This window comes from Stegostoma tigrinum, chromosome 37 (assembly GCF_030684315.1).
Source record: "Stegostoma tigrinum isolate sSteTig4 chromosome 37, sSteTig4.hap1, whole genome shotgun sequence".
In the NCBI taxonomy this organism is placed as follows: Eukaryota; Metazoa; Chordata; class Chondrichthyes; order Orectolobiformes; family Stegostomatidae; genus Stegostoma; species Stegostoma tigrinum.
The window spans coordinates 567,447-591,556 of record NC_081390.1 but is presented as its reverse complement, the minus strand read 5'-3'; the positions used below and the strand labels follow the sequence as shown (position 1 = coordinate 591,556).

The following is a 24,110-nucleotide window of genomic DNA, read 5'->3' as shown; positions in this document are numbered from 1 at the left end:
TGTTAGCCAGCCACACAGAATGAGTTCGCTGATTGGGGTTCTTAACGTGGTCCAATCAGAGAGTTCTGGCTGACAGATATCAAAAGAACGGTCCAAGGTTCTGCTCACTCTGGGAGCTGGCTCTGTGCTAGCTGGATTCGTGGCATGTGCTATGCATGTGTAAATAAAGGGTGACTTGGTGATGGGAAAACAGTCTTTGTAGAGTTATTTCAGTGGTGACGAGAGTGGGATATGCCCGTCAAGAGATTCACTCGCAATAATCATTTTTGAGTTGGGGCAAGCATTTCTGACATTATGTTTGGAAAACTTGACTTATTTGATCCTGCCCTCAAAGACTCGGCCCAGCATTATTTTTTCCAGGCAAATGACATTGGGCAGATGAAAAGCAACGAGTAATTCTCCCTGCAGCGTGTGGACCCAGAACTTTTTTCAGTTATTAGAAGCCTAACTTTCCCTGAGACACCAGATAGTAAAACCTTCCAAGAGTTGATGGATTTCGCGAAGGAACATTATGATCCCAAGCCTCCTCTAAATCCGAGATACTGTTTTACTCAACAATTTGAGAATCGGGAATCTGTATTGGTATTTTTGATGAGGTTAAGTTAAATGGGAGAGGCATGTGATTTTGGTTTAACTCTACGTAAAATGCTAAGAAACTGTTTGGTATTTGGGATTAATGATGTGACTGTGCAAAAGCGTCTACTAGCCAAAGCCCAACTGGGGTTCACACAGGCACTACAATTAGCTTTGTAATTGGAAAATGCAGTAAATCAAGCATGAGAGTTACAGGGTATGCTGAGAGAAGTGATCACTCTCACCAGTGGTGAGCTTGGGCAACACCACTTGAGTTCAGGCAATTGCATAGCCTCACTCAGGACATATCCTGAACATAGGTACCCTAGCTCAGACCACAGTGAATCCCCAAAAACAAAGCCATGTCTTGGCCAAAGGTTAAAATTTTCTCAAGGATTCGAGCCTGCAGGCCATTGCAGTTGCTGTTGATATGCAGACGGGAGACAGCGAAAGACTTCTAACTAGCCCTGAATTGAGTAAAAGAACTGTAGCCCGGTATCAGGGAGAGTGCACAACCCGAAAAGTCCATGTACATCCGGTTTGGAACAGTTACATTGCCTGGCAACATGCAAATCAGAACCAACATGTGGGTAAATAGCCACCCAGTTACAATGGTGGTTGATACCAGTGTGGTTGTATTGCAGAACCAGTCTATCAAAATTCACTCTGGACTCCAGCCCTTAAGTTTGCGTAAGACCTAGACTGAGAACCCATACCTGGGAAACTTTACAGATTAATGCTCCAACTTTGATTCCGGTCTCTTACAAGAAACAGCTGGTTCAGTTAGCATTAAGAGACTTGGCCCAAACTTGATGGGGCAAAACTGGCTGAGAAACATTCAACTTGATTGTCTTGACATTTTTTTAAAATTAGAAAACAGCTGCCTGATTGAAGTCCTGTTTAAATACCTAGGAGTTTTTCAGAGAGGTTGAGCGGCTATCAAAGGGGACAAGGCCATCTTACATGTTGATCAGGAAGCAATTCCATGATCTTTCAAGGGCTACCCACTGCCATTTGCTTTACCTGCAAAACAGAGGCAGAAATCAGGGCTGCTTTGCAGAACACCTACACTCGGCTCACACCAAACAACTGGGCCTCCCAGTCGCGAGCCATTTCAACCCCCCCCTCCCATTCCGCAGACAACACATCCATTCTGGGCCTCCAGCAGTGCCACAAGGTTGCAGGAAGAGCAACTCATATTCCACTTGGGAACCCTGCAGCCCAATGGTATCAATGTGGACTTCACAAGCTTCAAAATATCCCCTCCCCCACCACATCCTGAAACCAGCCCAGCTTGTCCCAGCCTCCCTAACCTGTCCTTCCTCCCACCTATCCCCTTCTCCCACAGCTCCTACCTACTAACCACACCCTGCCCCCTCGACCTATCTCCTCCCTACCTGCCCACCTACACTAACCTTTACTGGCTCCTTCCCCGCCTCTTCGACCGGTCTGTCTCCTCTCCACCTATCTTCTCCTCTATCCATCTTCTATCTGCCTCCCCCTCTCTCCCTATTTATTTCAGAACCCCTTTCCCCTCCCCCATTTCTGAAGATGGTCTAGGCCTGAAACATCAGCCTTCCCGCTCCTCTGATGTTGCTTGGCCAGCTGTGTTCATCTAGCTCTATACCTTGTTATCTCAGATTCTCCAGCATCTGCAGTTCATACCATCGCAGAAATCAGGAGACTGGAAAGTGATTAGAACCAGTACAGTTTGCAGATTGGTCCTACCGATTGTAAAGCTTGATGGGTCAATATTTCTTTGTGGGGATTTCAAAAAGCTGGATAAATACCCAATCCCTCGGACAGAGAACTTATACAACACTGTCTGGGGTGGGACAGGGTGATGGGTGCTGTCCTGCATGAAACCACACATGAGCCATGCATACCTGCAACTGTGATTAGATGAAGATTCAATGTCTGCTACAATTAATACTCAGAGTTTGTACCAATATAAAGAGATTGCCTTTTTGGGTATCATCAGCCTGTGCCATTTTTCAGCAGACGATGGAGAACATTTTACAAGAGCGACCCCAGGTAGCCGTTCATCTGGATGACATAATAACTGGGAAGACCAATAAAGAGCATTTAGAGAAATTTGAAATAGCACTTAAATGTTTCTCCAAGGTGGGGGTATGTCTTAGGAGGGAAAACTGTATGTTCTGGGCATCCCAAGTGACCTCCTTGGGCCACAGAGTCAACAAGACACGTTAGAAAATAAAGTGAGGACAATCAAAGGTGCCCGGGCTCCCTTGTCTGTATCAGAGCTTAGGTCTTTCATTGAGTTGAGTTATTATGGAAAATTCATATGTAACCTAGACTCCATCCTGGCACCCTCATATCTGCTGTTGAACAAGAGTCAGTCTTTGAAATGGTCTCGTAGCCAAGATGTAGACTTTAGGCAAGTGAAGAAGCAGCTATCGATATCTAAGGTGTTGGCACACTCAGATGTGTTGTTGACATATGATGCCTCCCCTTATGGTATCAGGGTAGCGTTGGCTCACCAGTGACACTGCAGAGAGGAATGTCCACTAGTGTATGCTTCTCAGACATTGGCTAATGCTGATCCAAACTGGGCTCAGATAGCGAATGAAGGTTTGGCACTTATCTTTGGTGTGAGAAAGTTTAACCAATACCTTTACAGATGTAAATTTGGCATAGTAATGGACCACAAACCCCTGCTGAAGCCATTTAAAGAGGATAGGGCCATGCCACCCATACCTTCAGGTCGAATTCAGCAGTAGGCTCTTATTTTGAGGGCATACAATTACAAGTTGGAACACCGTCCAGGACATCAAGTGACAAATGCGGGGTGCATTGAGATACGTCCCACTGGTGGATACACCATGCCGCCACTGGAAGAGTCCCTTCTGGTTTTAAACTTTCCGGACATGCTTCCGGTCACTGCTGACAGTATCAGACTATGGATGTAAAAAGATCCTTTTGTGGCATAAGTACAACAGCTGGTGGCAATGGGGGAAACAACTGGGCCCTCACAAGTAGAACTGAAACATTTCTGGACAGGACAAGACCAGATCACTGTAGAGGGCAGCCTATTATTATGGGGACTAGAGTGATTATCTCGAGCAAATGTTTAGCGGAAAGAGCAGCCCAAACTTTGTGGGCAGGTTTAGAGAAATGGCATGCAGCTTCATTTAACCACAAATCATCCTGGTGCCTGTCCAATCACAGGACTACTCCACATGCATGGTTGGCTCCAGCAACTGTATACGCATGTGCGTCTGCGCGAGTGGACGAGGTTTGGTGTTCAAACCACAGGAATGGCCCTACATGGCTAAAAGGTATGGTCGGCATCCTGTGACATACAAAGTTTGGGTAGAAGAGGTGGTCCAGAACAAGCATATGGACCACACGAAAGTTGTAACCTTGCTAACGGGGCAGAAGCAAAACATGCCTGGCCCCACAGAAAATCTTGCAAAGCTGTCAGAACCCATGTGCTCTTCCCCTCTGCTTAGCAATGATGAAATCTTGGAGGATGAGACGGACACAGCAGATGTTGCAGCCTCAATACCGTTAGCACCTGAAGATGATGAGTTTCAGCCGATCCGGATGCGAGGGGTGGGCTACAGTCCAGTACGCACCACGATTATCTGAGGTAGAGTCGGAGGAACTGGACCTGATGAGGAAATGCCCAGGAAGAGCTACAAGAAAAATAACAGGCCTACATCCCAAGACATAAGAGGGGAGAAATGTAGTAATTGGAACAATGTCGGCCAGGTAGATCTCATTCAACGTGAGTTCCCTGACTGGGGCTGTTAACCTGGTCCAACCAAGAAATCCTGGCTGACAGATAATAAACAGGGGTGTCAGGAGTTCTGCTCACTCTAGGAGCCAGCTCTGTGCTATCTGGCTCAGTGTCATGTACTATGCATGTGTAAATAAAGGGTGACTTGGTGATGAGATATCAGCATTTGTGGAGGAGTTATTTCACAAGTCAAAGAAGGAGCTTTTGAGAGAAGGGAGGTGACTAAAAGTTTGGCTATTCAAGTGGGTAATAGGAACAGTATCATGAAGACACAGGAACAGTGGAATTAAGTGTTGCATTCCAGAACTGGGGCAGAGTTAGTGAAACATAACCACTGGGCGGCAGGGTGTGCGGTGGCTCACTGGTTAGCACTGATGCTTCGCAGCACTCAGGATTTCCACCCTTGGGTGGCTGCCTGTGTGGAGTTTGCATTCTCTGTTTCAGCGTGGGTCTTCTCCGGGTGCTCAAGTTTCCTCCCACAGTCAAAAAATGTGCAGATTAGGTGGATTGGCCATGCTAAATTGCCCATTATGTCCAGAGATGTATAGTCTAGGTGGGATAGACTTGGGAAATGCAGGGGTACAGGACTAAGGTGGGATGTTCCTCAAAGGGTTGGTGAGGACTTGACAGGTCAAATAGCCTGCTTCCACACTGTAAAGATTCTATTTTAATAGGTTGTTTGGTATCCTTATTTGAAAAAAAGATATCTTTGTGTAGGAAGCAGTTCAGTGAAGGTTCACTTGACCCATTCCTCAAATCAGGGGATTATCTTCTGATAAATGGTTCAGCAGTTTGGGCTTATATCCACAGGAGTTGGAAGGAGGAGAGGTGATCTACTGAAACATATTAGATACTGAGAAGGTTTGATAGGGTGGATACCAGGAGAAATTTTCTCTCCTTGCATAGTACAATAACACATGCACAGTACATGACACTGAGCCAGATAGCACAGATCTGGCTCTTAGAGTGAGCAGTATACCCGACACTCCTGTTTAGATCTGTCAGAAGAGAACTAGGGGCCACAGTCTAAGAATAAAGGTTTGCTTTTCCTTTGAGAGGATCATTAGTATGTGAAATTTTGCTCTCCAGGCAGCTGAGGAAGCTGCGTCACTGAATGCATTCAAAGCACAAGTAAACAGATTTCTAACAAGAGAATCAAGGCTTAATTGAGACGAGTGTGGATCAGGAAAGTGGGGTGCAGACTAAATTAGCCATGGTCTTACTGAAAGACAGAGCAAACCTGAAGAACCAAATAGCTTGCTGCTGCTTCTATGTTCTGATGTGTCTATCTTCAAGGATGGGGTGAAGGCTTATGAATCTGAATTTAAAGGAATTGCAGGTCCAGCAAAAGGAATGCAAGAGATGATTAGCGGGCAAGATTAAGGACACAAGAAAACGGAAGGGCGAAGTTGTCATGGAATTAAATGCTTCTATAATTTTGATATGTCAGAAGACTGGGCGCTGTGTGGGTCAGTGTGAGCAAATGTCAACATGCTGACTTGGACTTCTAAGGCAGAATTTGGATGAATATTGAATGAGGGCGCAGGATGAGAGGTTGGCCAAGAAAATATCTTGGATGAGGTTACCAACATCAGATGAGCTATTTTAATAGGTTGTGTAAGAGGTGGAAGGAGGTCAACTTTGTGATGGATCAGATATGATGTCAGAAGCTCAGCTTGGACACTGCAGATATGAAAAATCTGATTTAAACCGAGGAGCAGACTGGTCTTGGAGTCGAAGGTATGGAGTTACTGCAGAGGCTGAAATTTGGCTTTAGTGTTTGCAATGCTGAACTGGTAGAAAGCAGCTCCTCCAAGAAATTTGTCAAAAAGTTTGACAACCAACAACAATGATGGAGTAAAGCAAGATTGTGATGAAGTCGAAATAAAAATAAAAATGCTGGAAAAACTCAATAGGTCAGTCAGCATCTGCACAGGGAGAAACAGCTGAAATGCCAAGCTGACAATCTTTCTTTACAGTAGATTCTAACACCTGCATTGTTTAGTTTTGAATAAAATGGATGGTCATTGTTAGGTTGAAAGGAAAGAGATACCAAGTGACAAAACAGATGACAAGATAAAACAAGGATAGGAATGGGACATAAGTAATGAAGCAAAAGACGGGATTAGATGAAGTGGATCCTTGCAATACCTCACTAATCACAGCCTGCGAGCATAGCCTGGGAACGGCCCATTTATTTCAACATTCTATTTTCCTTTCATTAATCAATCCTCAATCCATGTCTTGAAATTAGGCCATCAGTTTAATGTGGACTGTGATCCACCTGCTGAGTACACAAAGTCAAATTATTTCACTTTGCATTTTTCCCAAGCTCTAGGGATATAATAGATGATGTGCAATGTCCTAATTAGCTAGAAAATCTGGCTTTGTAAGAAACCATGGGATTCTGAACTGTTGGTTGACCAGCAACCATTTCTGGACTTAGTTTCTGTTTCACAAACCTAGGGAGTCATTACAAACTGAAAGCCAATTTAAGACTAAAGTCAGTCAATATTTCTTGCTATAGTCACTAATGCCTGGACAGTCTGAGCAAGAACTCTGCAATCATTTAATTATCAGCTGAACTCGAACCCAGCTGAATGGCCTTTTTGATCTGTAGTTATTTTTGTAATCTGTGCACTCGATAGCCAGTGATATGTAATCTGGCCATTAATACCACATAAATTACAATAGCAATAGCATCAACACAGGAAGTTATCAGAGCACAGGTTACCAATGCACAGAGTGGTGAGGGCCAGGATTCACACAGTTGAGGGAAAGGCCAAAGTTATTTTCACCAAGGGAATGCCCATTGTTCATGCGTAATAAAGGGAAATATATCCTTGGTTGTGGGGTCAGAGTGCAGGCGGCGGAACCCCTTAACGACTTCTCCTTCAACTCCTCCCACTTCCTACAGACTAAGGTGGAGACCATGGGAACTCGCATGGGCCCAAGCTATGCCTGCCTCTTCATAGCATATGTGGAACAGTCCTTCGTCCACAGCTACACCAGCATGTTCCCTCACCTCTTCCTCTGCTACATCGATGAATGCATCAGCGCCACCTCGTGCTCCCACGAGGAGCTCAAACAGTGCATGACCTTTCACTCCAATCTCAAGTTCAGCTGGACCATTTCTGATGCCTCTCTCTCCCCTTTTTGAACTTCTCGGTCTCGATCTCTGGTGACCACCTCGAAACTGATGTCTATTTCAAGCCCACCAACTCCCAAAGCTACCTCGACTACATCTCCTCTCACCGAACTTCCTGCAAGAATGCAATCCCCTACTCCCAATTCTTCCACCTTCGCCGCATCTGCTCCCAAGATTAGGCATTCCTCTCTCGAACATCCCAGATGTCCTCGTATTTCCAACACTGCAACTTCCCCCTTTCAGTGGCCAAAAAAGCTCTCGTCCACGTCTCTTGCGTTTCCCGCACCTTGGCCCTCACACCCTCTCTCTGCAAAAAAAAACAAAGACAGAATTCCCCTTGTCCTCACGTACCACTCCACTAATCTCCGAATTCAATGCATCATTCTCCGCCACTGCCACCACCTGCAATCTGATCCAACAACCAAGGATATATTTCCCTCCCTACCCCTATCTGCCTTCCAGAGGTGCTGCTCTCTCTGCGACTCCCATGTCCGCTCCACATTTCCCACTGGCCTCACCACCCCCAGCACCTTTCCCTGCAACCACAGGAAGTGCTACACCTATACCTCCCCCTCACTTCCATTCCAAGCCCCCCAAAAAAATTCCACATCAGACAGATGTTCACTGGCACATCCGCTAATGTAGTCTATTGCATCAGCAGCTCCGATGTGGCCTCCTCTACAGCGGTGAGACCAAGCAGCGGTATGGTGACCACCTTGTACAGCACCTGCGCTTGGTGCACGACAAACAACATCTTCCAGTCATGAATGACTTCAACTCCCCCTCCCACTTCCTGGACAACATGTCCATCCTGTCCCATAAACTGGAGGAGCAACACCTCATATTCTGCCTTGGGAGCCTACAACTCAATTGTCTTAATGTGGTCTTTACTAGTTTCAAAATCTCCCCAACCCAGGTCTTATCCCATGACCAACCCTCCCTCTCATCCCCGCCTCCTTGACCTGTCCATCTTCTCTCCCACCTATCAGCTCCTCCCACCTCACTGACCAACACCCACCATTGCCTACCCACACTCACCTATCACCATCCACATAACTTCCCTTGACCTGTATATCCCCTCTCTATTTATTTCACAGCCCCTTATCCCTCCCCCATTTCTGAAGAAGGGTCCTGACCTGAAACAACAGCTTTCCTGTTCCTCTGATGCTGCCTGGTCTGCAGCATTCCTCTAGCTCCACACTGAGTTATCTCAAACTTCAGCATCATCAGTTCTTATTATGTCTGATTAAACTTACAGGGGTTGTTTTTATGGGGTAAAAGGCTTTGAAATGTTCAATCTGCCATGGTCATAATGAATGGCTGCACAGGATCAATGGTCAGAATGCCATCCCATAGAATTTCATTCTTCTTCTTCTTCTTCTTCATTGTGTGCTGTACATGCATATCGAGCTTTTCTGCCTGATATTATCCTCCAGAATTTTTATTTCTCACTCGAATTGTTTAAATCTATGTGCAACTTCTTCATCAGGTCTATCAGCATCTGAGGAGAGAAATCAGACCTAACATTTTTGGTCGAGAGCGCCTTCCGCAGAACTGAGGAAGGCTCATTCAAACTTGAAATGTCAAGTCTGATTTTTTCCACAGATGGTGCCTGACCTGCAGAGCTTTTCCAGCAATTTCTGTTGTTGTTTCTGATTTGCCACATCCACAGTTGTTTTGGTTTTATGCAACTTCTTTGTGTCTTATGTTACCCTGTATGTCTTGGTATCTTCTGTTGAATTTAAATACCACGCCTTCAAATCATGAGTTTAAATTGCAACAATTTTGAAGTTCCAGCACAAACCTGTGGGACACCACACCTCACATCCTGCCAATCAAGACACATAAAGACCCTTTTATGCATATTCTGTTTCCTGCCAATCTTCTCTCCATGCTAATGCATTGCCACAAAGCATGTTTATTTTTCTGCAGTAACCTTTGATACGGCTTCTTCTGGAAATCCAAGTACAGTATGGACTTCCCATTATCTGCAGTGCATGTTACTCTCAGCCAGAATTCCATCAAACTGGTGAAACATGATTTCCCTTTATGAAACCATGCTGACTCTTCATCATTACCTTGAGGTTTTCTAAATGTGTGGCTATAATCTCTTTAATGACTGCTTCTAACAAATTACAGGTGAGGTGCTACAAGACTGGAAGTTGGCTGATGTGGTGCCACTATTTAAGAAAAGTGGTAAGGAAAAGCCAGAAAACTATAGAATGTCAGCCTGACATTGGAGGTGGGCAAGTTGTAGGAAGGAATCCTGAGGTACAGGTTTTACACGTATTTGGAAAGACAAGGACTAATTTGGGATAGTGAACATGGCTTTGTGCACGGGAAATTGTATCTCACTAACTTGACTAAGTTTTTTGAAATTGACAGTTACACGCTTTCGTCATTTATGGTATTGAGATAAATGGAGGCGGTTAAAGGCAGCCATATGGAGATACGGCGCAGATCTTATCAAATGGCTAAACAGGTCTAAGGTCTAAATATGCTCCTCCTGTTCCTATGTTTATAATTGTCATAAATGATTTGGACGTGAAAATCTGAAGTACAATTTTGGAATTAGCTGATGACACCAAAGTTTGGGTGTGGTTAATATGGAAGACAACTAAGCTTGCAGAATAAATGAATAATTGGTTAATGAACTTTAGGATAGGTAATTCTGAGGTGTTACACTTCAGAATAAAGGGTAAGTAAGCCTTGTGTTCCTTGAAAGCTAGAAATTTAAAGGACATCGAGGAACAGAGGAATCTGTAGGTACAGATACACAAATCGCTATTAGTAGTAACAGAGAAGTAAGGCCTTTAAAAAAGATAAAATACAGAGTGTTCATCTCACGGGGGATAGAATCAAAAAGGAGACGTTTGAAGCATTTATAGCAAAGCTACAAAGCTAATTAAGCATGTAAAATAGAAAGGAACACATGGATATTTTGATGGGATGAGGGGAAACTATTGTGGACCTTAAACAGCGGCATGGACACATTGGGCAAGATGGTATTTTCTTGAATTGTAATATTGCATGAAAATATGATCATTTGGCAGACTACAGAGTTGAACAAAGAAAACCTTAAAAGTTCACATTGCAGAGCTCAAAGGGCTTGGTACACACTGCAGAATAGTACCAAACTTTAAAGAAGTCAAAGAAATGGAAAATTAGGAAATTAGTTGGATATTAGCAATGGCCCAAAGAATACAGGAAGACAAGGATTTGACTACAGATGGAATGTGGATGTCGTGAAAGAGTCTGTGGACAGAACTCCATGAAGTTATGGTTTTATTTTACAAAGATTTGGAACAAATGGCTAAATGGATATCCTTTTTGAAGTTCTACTGGAGGTGGAAAAAACAAAAGAGATACTTTCTGCATTATTTAGAGCATGCTAATATGGTCATTAGGTACTGGACTAGTAGTTTGGAGGTTTCAACCAATTTACAGAAGACACAAATTCAGATTTTGAATTAATATTAACAATAAGAAAGAAATATAAAGCTAATACCAATAAAAGTGACTATAAAGCTGAGGGATTGTCATTAAAATCCTGTTGATTCCAGAATCCTTACCTCATCTGACCTATATGTGACTCCAGATCCACACCATCGTGGTTGATTCTTAAATGCCTTCTGGAGTTGCACAGCAAGCCACTCAGTTGAATCAAACCGCTAGAAAAGAGAAAAACACATGTAACTGCGTGGTCCACTTAATTGCAATATCAGCAATCAAACAAGACATGTCAAAAGGAAATGGAAGCCCTCTGCTTGCAAAATTTTGCTCATTAACATGTTGGATTGGTAACCAAAGTTAGGGAAACGTGTAGAATCATATGTGTTAGTCAGCATCCCACACACCACTATCCTGGGACATCAGGTCATATGTGGCACCGGAAGCTATCAAATATTGAATCAGGATTTAAAGAATCACTGGGTCAAACACAGAAAAGGAAACCTCCTACTAATTGCCATCTACTGCTTTTCATCAACTGACGAATCAAAATTCCTTCAAATTGAATGCCACTTAGTGAAAGGACTAAGGAGGAAATTCTGATGTCCATCAATGGCTCAGTAATACCATCATCGGCAGAGTTGGCCACGACTAGATTGAAGTAAGTGGTAACAGAATAAACATGGGATTAATGTCTCTGACCTTGTCTTCATTAATTGTCAGATGAGATGAATATGGATTGCAATGTGAAATGATTGCAAAGGATTCTTGTGGAGCAGTGGCAGTGTCTTTACTTCCATGACAGAAGACCCTCGTCCAAGTCCTGCCTGATCCAGAAGTGTGTCATAACACTTCTGAACAGATTGATTAAAAATATCTGAAGTGAATGCAACCTAGGAGGCCTGGGTTCAAGTACCACCTAGTCCAGAGGTGTGCAATAGCATCTCTGAACAGGCTGATTAGAAAATGTCTTAAGAGGTAAGCACCACCCACTCCTATAGGGAAGGTACCTCAGCCTGGCTGAAGAACCCTGGCCAGTGAACTGGAAGGATCTGGAGGCCAAAGTCTCTACTCATCTAGGCCACTGGACAGGACAACTCCGCATGCTATCTTATAGGGACCAAGTGCTGGTCACAAACTTTGACCCTTTCCACTCTTTTGTCACAAAAGTACGGAAGATGCTAGTTTACTTCTTCTAGGACAAGAAGATTTAAAGGGTCACTGTAGAGGTTCAGAGTCTCCCTACTAAGGAGGGTGGTTAATCACTGGTATGCCTCTACACCAGGTGACAACTTTGGTTTCAGACTCTGCAGTGATACCGTTATGTCTAGCCTCCTGGCAAAATATTTCTACTGGGTGGGCGACCTCGATTCTGATATTTAGCTCCTGTTCATAGACAGCGAGGGTCTTCAGATATCTCTTAGGATGCTGCCTGTCTTTTACTAGGACCTGATTAATGTCTGGAACTTGGTCGACTCGCACTGGATCTTCCTACTGTCAGGAGTAGTGACTATCACCAAGAAAGCCGTTGCTCAGGAATCCGCGCCACCCCATTGTGAGTTCAAGTGGCTGGCAGAGGGGACGGTTGTGGCGACAGGTTGAGTGGCAGAAGCCTGGGCTGGGTGCCAGGTAGCAGAGGCTGGATATTGCCACAGGAATGAGCAAACAGGATGGCTGTGGACATTCATCTTGCAGACAATCCCATCCATTGCCTGAAAATAGTGGTGCTTGGACATGATGTTGTACATATTCAGTCAAGTGATGCAGGTACTCCTCCTCAGATTGAATTTTGTATCAGTCCCAGATTCCTGAACCTCCCTTAGCCATCTTGTGGGAATGGCCCATGTGTCCTTCCACCTGGTGTGGAGGTGCTTTTTGGATGGTTTACTGCTGCACGCCATTCACTTAGATTCCTTCATTCATTGTCCGAACACACTTCGGTGTGCTATACTTACCACTGGTTGGAAGGGGTCCTCAATGGAGGGCTCTCTACACAGGAGTCTGAACGCTTTCCATCATGGAAGGGGTGTGTTTTTTTTCCCCCCTTAATTCATTCACAGGATGAGGGCGTCACTAGCCAGGCAGCATTTAATTGCCCATCCCCAATTGCCAAAGTGGCAGTTAAAAAATCAACTACATTGCTATGGGTGTGGAGTCACATCTAGGCCAGACCGGGCAAGGACAGCAGTTTCCTTCCCCAAAGGTTTCCTCCGGGTGCTCCGGTTTCCTCCCACAGTCCAAAGATGTGCAGGCTAGGTGGATTGGCCATGCTAAATTGCCTGTAGTGTTCAGGGGAGAGTGGGTTATAGGGAGATGGGTCTGGGTGAGATTCTTCAAGGGGCGGTGTGGACTTGTTTGGCCGAAGGCCCTGTTTCCACACTGTAGGGAATCTAATCTAATTTAATCTTTCATGTGTAGAAACCTGCTTTTTGCCAACCTAAATCTAAAAGACAGGCAAATTGGAGAATTGTGCATACTTCTATTAAATCTTTAGTTTTTGTGTGATTTCAGGAACAGTAAGGTTTGACTTCCAGTGTGCTAAATATCTGGGCCGGGAGCATTCTTAGCCAAGGCAGTCTGGCACAGTTCAGGAATTTTTGTTAAAACCATGCCCCTTTATCATAACTGCTATTTTCCAGGATTTAGAAGTTGTGAGCAATTTCAGAACTACTGAGTGAAGGTGAGTATGCAAATTAAGTGAGGTGGTGAGGTGGCACTGATGTGATGATTTGGGCCCCTGAAATTTTAAAATCCAATATTCAAGTGATTCATACAATCAAAAAATGCAGTCCTTGCATTGGCCCTCAGAAAACACATTTACCTCCCTTCAGTCTGAAAACTCCTCATGTATTATCTCCTTTTTGCTCCTCTTTTCAGACCTTAATCCCCAATTAATTATCCAAGCTTACATTGACACTATTCCAATAGCCTTAAATTGTTGCTTACCAGACTTCTATGTCATAGTTTGTAAATCCCTTTTTAAAACTATTCACACAGTCAACATCCATTGCATTCCCTTCATCAAGCTTCTCTGTTACTTCAGTGTTACTTTTTATTCATCTTCTTCCTGTTGGTGCTGGGAGAGTGGATGATATCACCAAGAGGAGCAGCGGAGTGGGACTCTTGGCAAGACAGTGGCCTGGCCTGGTAGTGGAGCCAAGGACTCCAGGCTGTGGTGGACCCGGAACAGGGAGTCCAGGCTTTCTTGAGGTGGCAATGGAGCCAGGGACTCCTGGTTGCTGTAAGCCTGAAACAGACACTCCTGGTTATTGGTGTGGTGGTGGCAGCAGCTCCTGGCTGTTGTAGGCCTGGAGCCAGGGTTTTCTGGTTGTCAGCAGGGCAGTGGCGACAACAGAATTGGTGGCTCCTGGTTGTGAGGCAAGTGTGGATCCAGCACAGGACCTGGCATCAGCAGTCTGTCAGAGGGTGGGCTCAGGGACCAAGAGATGGTGCTTGAAGAATGGCAACTCCAATATTGGTACATCTGATGCAGGTGGCAGCGCAGTTCTAACTGGTTGGTCGGCTAAGGGCTCAGGGCACATGTATCTCTGCTTCCATCACTTTTGATGAGAGTTCCAAAGTATCACAACCCTTTGAGTCAAAAAATCCTCCTTATCTTTGTCTTAAATGGGTAATGCCATATTAATAAAACAGGGACTAGATATTCCTGTAAGAGAAAACGTTCTTTTCACATCCACCCTATCAAGCCACCTCAGGATCTCACGTTTCAATCAAGTTACATTTTACGCATCTGAACTCCAGAAGATGCAAGCCTCGCCTGTCCAACATTTTGTCAGAGGACAATCTATCAATTTCAGGCATGAGTCCATTAAGCTTCCCTGAAGTGCTTCCGGTTCAGTTACAACCTTCTTTCTAGAAGGTAAGCAATAGTGTAAACTCGAGATTTTAGAAGTAATCTTACCTGTATAACCCTGTACAACTGAAGCAGGCCTATTTTTGTATTCAATTCCCTCAAAATTGTAAGATTCTATTAGTTTTCTTAATTACTTTCTGTACCGACATACTAACAGTTTGCAATTAATGCAAGAAACCCAAATCCCTCTGCATCTCAATTCTACAATCTCTCATAATTTAGATAACATGCTTCCTTTTCAGTGTGTTCCCACAGAAGTGGATAATTTCAGCATTTTCCCACATTACATTCCATTTGGCATTTACTTATCCATTCAATTAACCACCATATATCACTTTATAGCTATGAAATGTCTTCTTCACAACTTACTTTTCTATCTTTCTTTGTGTCATCCTTGTTAAAATTTACAACTATGCCTCTGTCCTTTCATTCAAGTCATTTATATAAACTGTAAAAAGCACACCACTGGTTACACCTTGCCAAACTAGAAAAGAACAAATTACACCTACTTCCTGTTATCTAGGCATGTCAATATGCTATCCCGTATACAATGAGCTTTAATCTTCTGCAATAACATTCACATAAAATCTTGTCAACTGGTTCCTGGAAATCCGAGGACAGCATGTAACTTACACAGAGAATTTCAGTAAGCATGATTAAACATGTTTTCCCTTTCCTAAAACTATGTTGACTCTATCTTAGTACCAAGCAGTTTCAAACATCTTCCTTATGACAGATGTTAAGCTAACTGGCTGGTCTTGCTTTTTGTCTTTTTCTCTTTTTGAATAAAGGAATTTCATTTCATGTTTATTGTTCAAATGGAACATTCACTGAATCCAGGAAACTATGGAAAAATAAAGCTAATGCAAAAATTTCAAGGCCCTATGTTGAAGGGCATCAGGACGTGGACACTTGTTCGCCCACAGCCCCAACAAATTGCACATTACCAATTCCCTGGTAGTTGTAATTTTCTTGAGTTCCTCCCTTAGCTCCTATTCTGGATTTCCACCTATTTCTGCAATGCACTTCCATTCTATATGACCATATGATGGAGGAGCAGAAGTAAGCCATTTGGCCGGATGAGTCTGCACCACCATTCAATAAGATCATAGCTGAACTGATAATTCTCAACTTCAATTTCCTGTCTTTTCCTCATAATCTTTGATACCTTCTATCTCAGCCTTGCACAAATGTAACATCTTACCCTCAACAGCTTGCTGTGGGAAAGACTTCTACCATACTTAGAGAAGAGATTCCTTCTCATCCCTGTCTTAAATGGGCAATTCCTCACTTTACAATTATATCCTTTCGTCCTAGATTTGACTAGAGGACATAACCTTTAAATGTCTACTCTGTCAAGCCCTAAGAATCCTATATGGTTCAATAAGGCTGCCTCTTATTCTTCTAAACTTCATTCAGTACATGTCCAACATACTGTATTGTACACTTTTCACTGCACTGTTCTTTTGTAACTTGAGCACACAGGACAATAAACTTAATTCAAATAACATTCAGCTCTTCTATTCTTTCTGCTGAAGTGCATAATCTCACATTTTCCCACATTCTCAGAGCGGTGCGGAGCGATTATCTCAACTGTGTTCAATACTTTAATTGTGGCCTAAGTAATAATTAAATTTAAATTCCACTCTGCATTGTACTTTTAATTCTATCCATATGTCCACACTAACCTGAGATTTTGTTAAATAAGAGCTCAAAGCTGGCACTTGATCTTGTGATGGCTGCAATTCAAGAGGCAAGAACAAATTTTTGGGCTCGATTCCTGCACTTTCATCTGAGGCAGTACTCTTCTCTTCATCTGCAGAACACACAGATTGCATAAAGATCAGTCTTAATCATCAAGGTTGAATATAATAATATCTGAAATGCCACTCCAGAAGGCACTAAAGAATCAATCTCATCGCTTTGGGACGAGAGTCGCACGTAGGATATCAGTCAGCCAGAGGTCTTTTTTGTTCTAGGACAATCAACAAGGTTTCACGATCACCATAAGACATGCTTTGAAATCCATACTTATTAACTGAATTCAAATTTCACCACGGGTCTCCAGATTTTTTTAGTACAACACCATTGTGCCATTGCCTCTTCTTAAAGGTGTTTTTGTCTCAGTGGAATCTAGCGCCAGCACTTTCTCAGGCAGTGCATTCCAGATCCTAACCACTTACAATAATAGTCATTACAGTGCAGAAAGAGGCCATTTAGCCCATCATGCCTACACCAATTACATTGCCTTTGCCCAAACCCTGCACACCAAAGGATCATCCAATACCCTCAAATGCCGCTCACTACATAAAAAGCTCTTTGTTCATGCCACCATGTCTTCTTTTGTTAATCACCTTAGTGTCCACTGACTTTCAAACCTGTTACCAATGTGAACAGGTTCTTCCTTTAAGCTCGACCTAGACCCCATGTGATTTTATCATATATCAAGTAGTCCTGCATTGTAGATTCAAAAGGCTGACACCTCATTTTCAGTATGCTTGAGATGCTGTTCCTGGCACATCCTCCTGCATTTTTCAATCAAACCAGAGTTCGTTCACGAGCTTGATGATAATGGTAAAGTGGGGAATATGCTGACCCACAATGTTACAAATTGTGTCAAAAACAACTCTGCTGCTATGTGCCAAATTCTATCCAACACACAGTACCATACAACATGGCAGAAGGTGTCTTCAATATGAAGTCAGGCAAAAATCAAGTGCAAAGTGGATGGCTAAAGAATGGCTACACAAAATGGAATGTACCAGGCAAGCTTTAGGTATGAGGTATTAATGTTAGTCATTTCATTTTCTAATGCAGCTCAACATTTTATGCAGGCGATGCAGTATACCAACACATTGCTAGTGAGTGAGCCTCTGTCTTGGAGGTAGGATGGCCATTGATGGTCAGTGAAGTTAGATTTGATAAAGTAATATTAGCCTGAAAAGTTTGTTTAAAAAAAAGCACTCATCCCAAGCCACCACCCAGAAAAATATCCCACAACTCCAACAGAGATACACAGATGAAATTAAGTATGTTTCCAGAGATCAAAGTTAAAACTTTTGTTAATACGTTAATTGATATCCAAATTATTACAACTGTTTGTACTTAATATGAAGGCAATTCTGGGAATCCTCCTTTCCTTTAATTTAAACCATAAGTAACCAAAATGACGGTAATGGGCTAACTCAGCTGGCATTTCCAACAATACAAAATTACACAACATTGACTGTAAAGATTTTTGGGAAGTTCTGAGATTGTGGAAGACATTATATAATTTAAATCTTTCTCACTATCTTTCTTATTGGCACAGCATCTTTAAAGATAATTAAATTAAACGTGTTTCTCAAGAACATTATGTTACAAGTTCATCATGACTTGAGAAAGATGATTTGAGGAGGGTTGACCAAGTTGGGTCAATGAGGTGGGCTTTTTCAGGTGATTATGAAGAAATTTCAGACTGAGATGCTGAGAACACTCGATTGACCAAGGCAAGATGATGGGAAAGGATGCCTAAGAGGCCAGAATCTTAGGAATGCAAAATATACGGAGCCTTCTAATATTGGAGAAGCTTACAGAGATGGGGCAATAAGGTCCTGGAAGAATTTATACACAAGGATGAGAACTTAAAATTGGAGGTGGTGGGAGTCCGTAAGGAATATGAAGTAGATATTTCAATATTTCATGGAAGGTCACTGAAAAGGACATTAGAATTGGTTAAGTCTGAATGTGATAAAAGCATAAACAAAGTTTCAAGCAGCAGATTAACTCAGACAGAAATCAAGGTGGGGAATGTTACAAAAGTGAAAGATGATGATCTTGGCGATAGAAAGGATAGGGATTTATGAACTCAGCTTAGGGTCAGACAGGGTTCGATGTTTGTAAGCATGCTGAATCAATGCGAGACTGGCATCAGGCAGAAGGATGTTTTAGTGATTGGAACAAGATTGACTTGATGGATCTCACTGAGTACAAGATCCCTGACTGCTGCTGTTAACCTGGCAAATCAGGGAGCCCTAGCTGACAGGCTAAAGCAGGAATCTTGGAAAGATTGCTCACTCTGGGGACTGACTCTGAGCTAGCTGGTCAGAGACAATGTACCATGACAGGATACCAGCCTCTGCACAGCTATTTCAAGAGAGAGAGAGAAAACAGTATCCTCCTGAAGAAAATTTGCACACAACAGTTGTCTTTGAGATGGGGTAAGTGTTTCTGGCGTCATGCTGCTACTTGTGAAGTTGAACTTGTTCGATCCTGCCTTCAAATACTGGGCCTGTATGTGGAAAGAATGTGTTAATATTTTCCAGGCAAAATAACATTGGAACAGATGAAAAGCAACGAGTAATCTTTCCTACTGCCTGCAGATGTACAGCATTTTCGATTGACTTTCCCTGAGGCACCAGATACTAAAATCTTTCAAGAGTTGACGTATTTAGTTAAGGTATATTACAATCCCAAGCTCCTCTAATTCTGAAATCCCATCAGTTTTATTCGGCCATTTGAGAACCAGGAGAATCTTTTGAAAAAAAAATATAAGTGGAACGTGCGAATAACAGGCATCCCAATGGAAGTGGACACTGTCACCCATCTGACTGAGCTCCAGGCACCGTGAGTGTAGGCGATCGCAGAGCCTCATGCAGAGCACATGCTGAGCAGAAGGACTCCGGCTCAGTCCACATCAAAACTCCAAAACAAAGCCAGGTCTCAGCCAAATGGCTAAAATGTTCTTCAGGATCGGGCTTGTACGCAAAAGAAAAACTGGTGGAGGGGCTGTCCTTCACAAAACTGGACATCACACCTACCTGCAATTACAACTAGATGAGCAGTCCCAGAAGGATGCACAATTAACACTCATAAGAGTTTGTACTAATACACAAGACTGCCAGTTTGGTTTTCATCAGCCTCCAGCAGATGATGGAAAACATTTTACAAGGTCTATCCCAGGTTACTATTAATCTGTGTGGTGTGCTAATAAGCGGGTACCAATAAAGGGCACTTGGAGAACTCGGACATAGTGCTTAAATATTTCTCCCAGGCAGGTGTACACCTTAGCAGGATAAAATTCATGTTCCAGCCACCTCAATAACATACTTTTTTAGAAAAACCTTTTTCTACCTAGAAGGCGGTGGGATCTGAAATATACTGCCTGGGTAGGTAGTTGAGGCGGGAAAACTCTCAAGCTTTAAGAAATGGTCAGCTGAGCACTTGAGCTATCATAATGTTCAAAACCACAGGCCTACTACGGCAAAGCAGGACTAGTATAAGTAGGAGTACATTTGTGGCAGTGGGCCAAAGGGCCTCAAGTTTGATTCTGTAATCTTTGCTAGAAAGTATGTTGTGTGTGTCACTGTGATAGACGTGTGAATGAAAAAAAATGTCCTAACTGGTAAGAAATGCCTTGGATGGCGAGCAATGCTTGTTGAATTAGAATCCGAGAGAGAAGGGGAATGTTGAAAATTAAAAATCTAAGGTTCTTGAGTAGATTTGTAGCTCGGGTTGTGGATGTGGTGGTTGGTTTGCCTGCTGAGCTGGTTCATTAGGTTGCACTAACAATGTGAACTAATGAACCGGCTAGGCGAGAAAACCAACCATAGCAAAATTAAAAATCATAGATCTTTCATACCAGCAGCGACCAGACCCATTCCCTGATATTTGGTGTCCATGTGACATAATGTCCTCTTGGAAGTCTATCAAGAACTCATGTTTCCCATTACTAAAGACAACTGAAATAACTGCAGAAAGGCTGGTATCCAGTCACCAAATCATCCTTTATTTACATGTGAACAGTACATGGACTCTGACAAGCTAGGTTGAAGCCAGTCTCTAGAGCATGGAGCTCACCAGGGGTTTCCAAAATGAAGGCGTTTGCGGAGGTTACATCTGGTGGGCCAGGAGTGGATGCCAACATAGCTGCATTGGTGGGGCCGGGTCGCCAGCAGCTCCCCCATATTCATGGGAATGGCTGGATGAACTCTGGGCTCAGACACAGATCAAACTTATATTTTTATGAGTGTAATGTTCTTAGTCATTGTGGACACCCATTCAAAGTGGTCAGACATGATTTTGAACATTATGATAGTTCAAGTGCTCATTTGAGCATTTCTTAAAGGTTGAGAGCTTTCCCACCTCAACTGCTACGTAGGCAGTAAATTCCACATCCCTTTTTCAATTTTCAAAAAGTATTATGTCTGGTTCAATTGCCATTATACCTGAAACATGCCCTTCCCAGTGCTTCCGGATCAGCTCCTCCATGCAACCCAGGACTTCCAGCCACACCTCATCAAAGAGCTCTGCCACGATTATATTTCTCCTGCAGTGACTCGAAGACACTGGAGGTAGCCCCAGTCTGCTTTCATTTTGCAAAGTAGGGGCCAACTTCTCACAGTCACCTTCCCTATGTAGATGTATGGCACAAAATATTAAACAGAGGAAATTAACTTGCAAAGCAAAAAATTCACTTACCCGAATACAAAAACAGAAATTGCTAGTAAAAAAGTCAGCAGGTCTGGCAACATCTGTAGGTAGGAATAAGAGTTAATGTTTCAAACCCAAAGACTCTTCATTTGATTAAGTGCCGAAGAAGAGTCACTGGGCTCAAAATGTCAAGTCTGCTTTCTCCTCACCGATTATGCCAGACCTGTTGAGTTTCTCCAGCAATTTGTGTTTTTGTTTCAGATCTCCAGCATCCACAGTTCTTTGTTTTATTTACTTACCCTGACTTCTACCAAAGTGCCTACAGACCACCAGGAGTCTAAAACACAAGCATGACTAGATTTTGGAATAATTTGGCAACGTCTGCCACTAACACCATAATTATACCACAGTCACCTCTTATCTCGCTTTTGTTAACTGAATTGGATCTTAGAGAATAGCTTTAGTTTTTGTTTAAACCATTTATCCCCTGCACATTCTTGTTTTTTCCAGTGGGAAAAGCTGCAGGCTACAGAAGAGAATCAGAGTTAGATTTCTGTACAATTTTGTTTATTCATTCACGCGAATTGGGTATTACTGATCAGACCAATGTTATTACCAATCCTCAATTGATTTCATAAGGTAGTTGAGACTACATCATTGTATGTCTGGAATCACATGTAGTCCAGACCAGCTAGGGATGACAGATTTACTTTCCTAAAAGACAGGAGTGTATCAAATGGGTTTTTATGACAACTAACAATAATTATACTTCAGGCTAATTTTTAAACTTCAGAATGTTGCTGAATTCAAATTCCACTATCTACCATGAGATAGTAAGAACTGCAGATGCTGGAGTTAGAGGTAACACAGTGTGGAACTGAAGAAATATAGCAGCATCAGAGGAGCAGGAAAGCCTATAGCCCAATGGCCTAAATATGGATTTTACGAGTGTCAAAATATTTTATTTCCCCCACTATCTACCATGATGGGATTCCTTTTCTATTCATTTGTAGGATGTGGGCGCTGCTGGTTGGAGACATGCTGAATTCATGTCTCCAGAACACTTGCCTGGAGTTTTGCATTATTAGTCCAGTAACATTATCACTCCACCACTGCGGCTCTAGCTGGGCTAAATCAGCTAATCTCAGCACCTGTGTTTTAAATTAGTGAGGTACATGGTGCAGGCAGCAAGGGGACTAGAGCAGTTGGTGAAATCACACAGTATTTTCATTTTTGATTTTTATCCAATGACCTTAGCTGGAATCTATTTGATTACTATAGTACGTATGTATATGAACAGGGAATTTGGATGAGCTCAAGAGTCTGAGAAACACAATTTTCTGGGGCAAGAAGCTGGATTTAAAAATGTGTAGACTTAAAGAGAAAATTTCATCTATTTAGCTCACTATATACAGTTCTAAAGGGTCACTTGACCTAAAATGTTAACTGATTTCTCCCCACAGATGCTGCCAGACCTGCTGAACTCTTCTAGCAATTTCTATTTTTGTCTCTGATTTACAGCATCCGCAGTTCCTTCAGTTTTTATTTGGCTTACTACATCTGCTTGCCATAAAGGTGCTGTCTAACCGAATTCCAGTTTTCAGCTCTTGTTCTGTCGCCCTGTAGATTATAGATTTCGTCAGCATATCCAAGTACTTTTTATATGCAGTAGTTCCAGATTCTCAACACGTTCTGACTAAAAACATTGCTTAACTCCCCTGTAACGGAATGATCCACTACATTAAATTTTCTCATAAATACAAGTTGAAGCTGTTGTTGAAGAGATGGAAGAGTGGGCCCCAAATTTCATCAGAAGCATTGCTGGTCAGCAGGACTCTGGACAGAGATTAAGCTTTAGCAGCTCACCAAACAGCAAATGTTTGTTAGTACTAATCCAAGAAGTCAAGCAATTGGTTATTAAACAACAAGTGTTCCTTGATACTAACAACTCTCGGTGATCAACTGCTAGGTATTCCTCAACAATGCCTTCAGTAACAATCACGCCATTCTCTGCCTCTTCATCTTCTTCCCCAGGAAACATGGCAATCTTCTGCATAAAGTCACCATCTTTGCATTGAGAAAGATCGGAGATGGCCACTTTCTTACCAAGAACACAAAGTCTGAAAGAAAAGATAAATCTACGCTGTTGAAAAACAGAAACAAAAAGTGAGGGGAACGGTATGATGGATGAAATATTGCTTGCTCAGCTCTCCAACAATCAGTTTGTATAAAGCTAAGCCAACTGGGGAGCTTTGTGGATGGATGACAGTCAGAGAGATTTTACAACATGCAGAAGGGCGCATTAGCCTATTACGTCCATGCCAGTCATCAGGCATAGAACATAGAACAATACAGCGCAGGACAGGCCCTCGACGATGCGCCGACCTGTGAACTAATCTAAGCCTCTCCCCCTACACTATCCCATCATCATCCATATGCTTATCCAAGGACTGTTTAAATGTCCCTAATATGGCTGAGTTAACTACATTGGCAGGCAGGGCGTTTCACGCCCTTACCACTCTCTGGAGTAAAGAACCTGCCTCTGACATCTGTCTTAAATCTATCATCCCTCAATTTGTAGCTATGCCCCCTTGTCCAAGCTGATGTCATCATCCTCGGAAAAAGGCTCTCACTATCCACCCTATCTAATTCCCTGATCATTTTGTATGTCTCTATTAAATCCCCCTCTTAGCCATCGTCTCTCCAATGAAAACCGACCCAAGTCCCTCAGCCTTTCTGCATAAGGCCTTCACTCCAGACCAAGCAACATCCTGGTAAATCTCCTCTGCACCTATTCCAATCCTTCCACATCCTTCCTGTAATGGAGTGACCAGACCTGCACGTAATATTCCAAGTCAGGCCGACTAATGTTTTGTACAGTTGCAGCATGA

General features: G+C 42.8%; 1 protein-coding gene across 3 annotated transcripts in view; it reads right to left on the bottom strand.

The window, feature by feature from the left end:
* LOC125467636 (protein FAM149B1) overlaps positions 1–24,110 on the bottom strand; it is a 104,929-nt gene that overhangs the window by 56,379 nt on the left and 24,440 nt on the right. For all 3 annotated transcript variants that reach the window (XM_048563764.2, XM_059640344.1, XM_059640345.1), the window contains exons 6-9: positions 23,166–23,339; positions 21,015–21,199; positions 16,497–16,624; positions 11,057–11,155 (exon numbers count right to left, since the gene is read on the bottom strand). In XM_048563764.2, the coding sequence (XP_048419721.2) occupies positions 11,057–11,155; positions 16,497–16,624; positions 21,015–21,199; positions 23,166–23,339 (586 nt within the window). The remainder of the gene's footprint in view (positions 1–11,056; positions 11,156–16,496; positions 16,625–21,014; positions 21,200–23,165; positions 23,340–24,110) is intronic.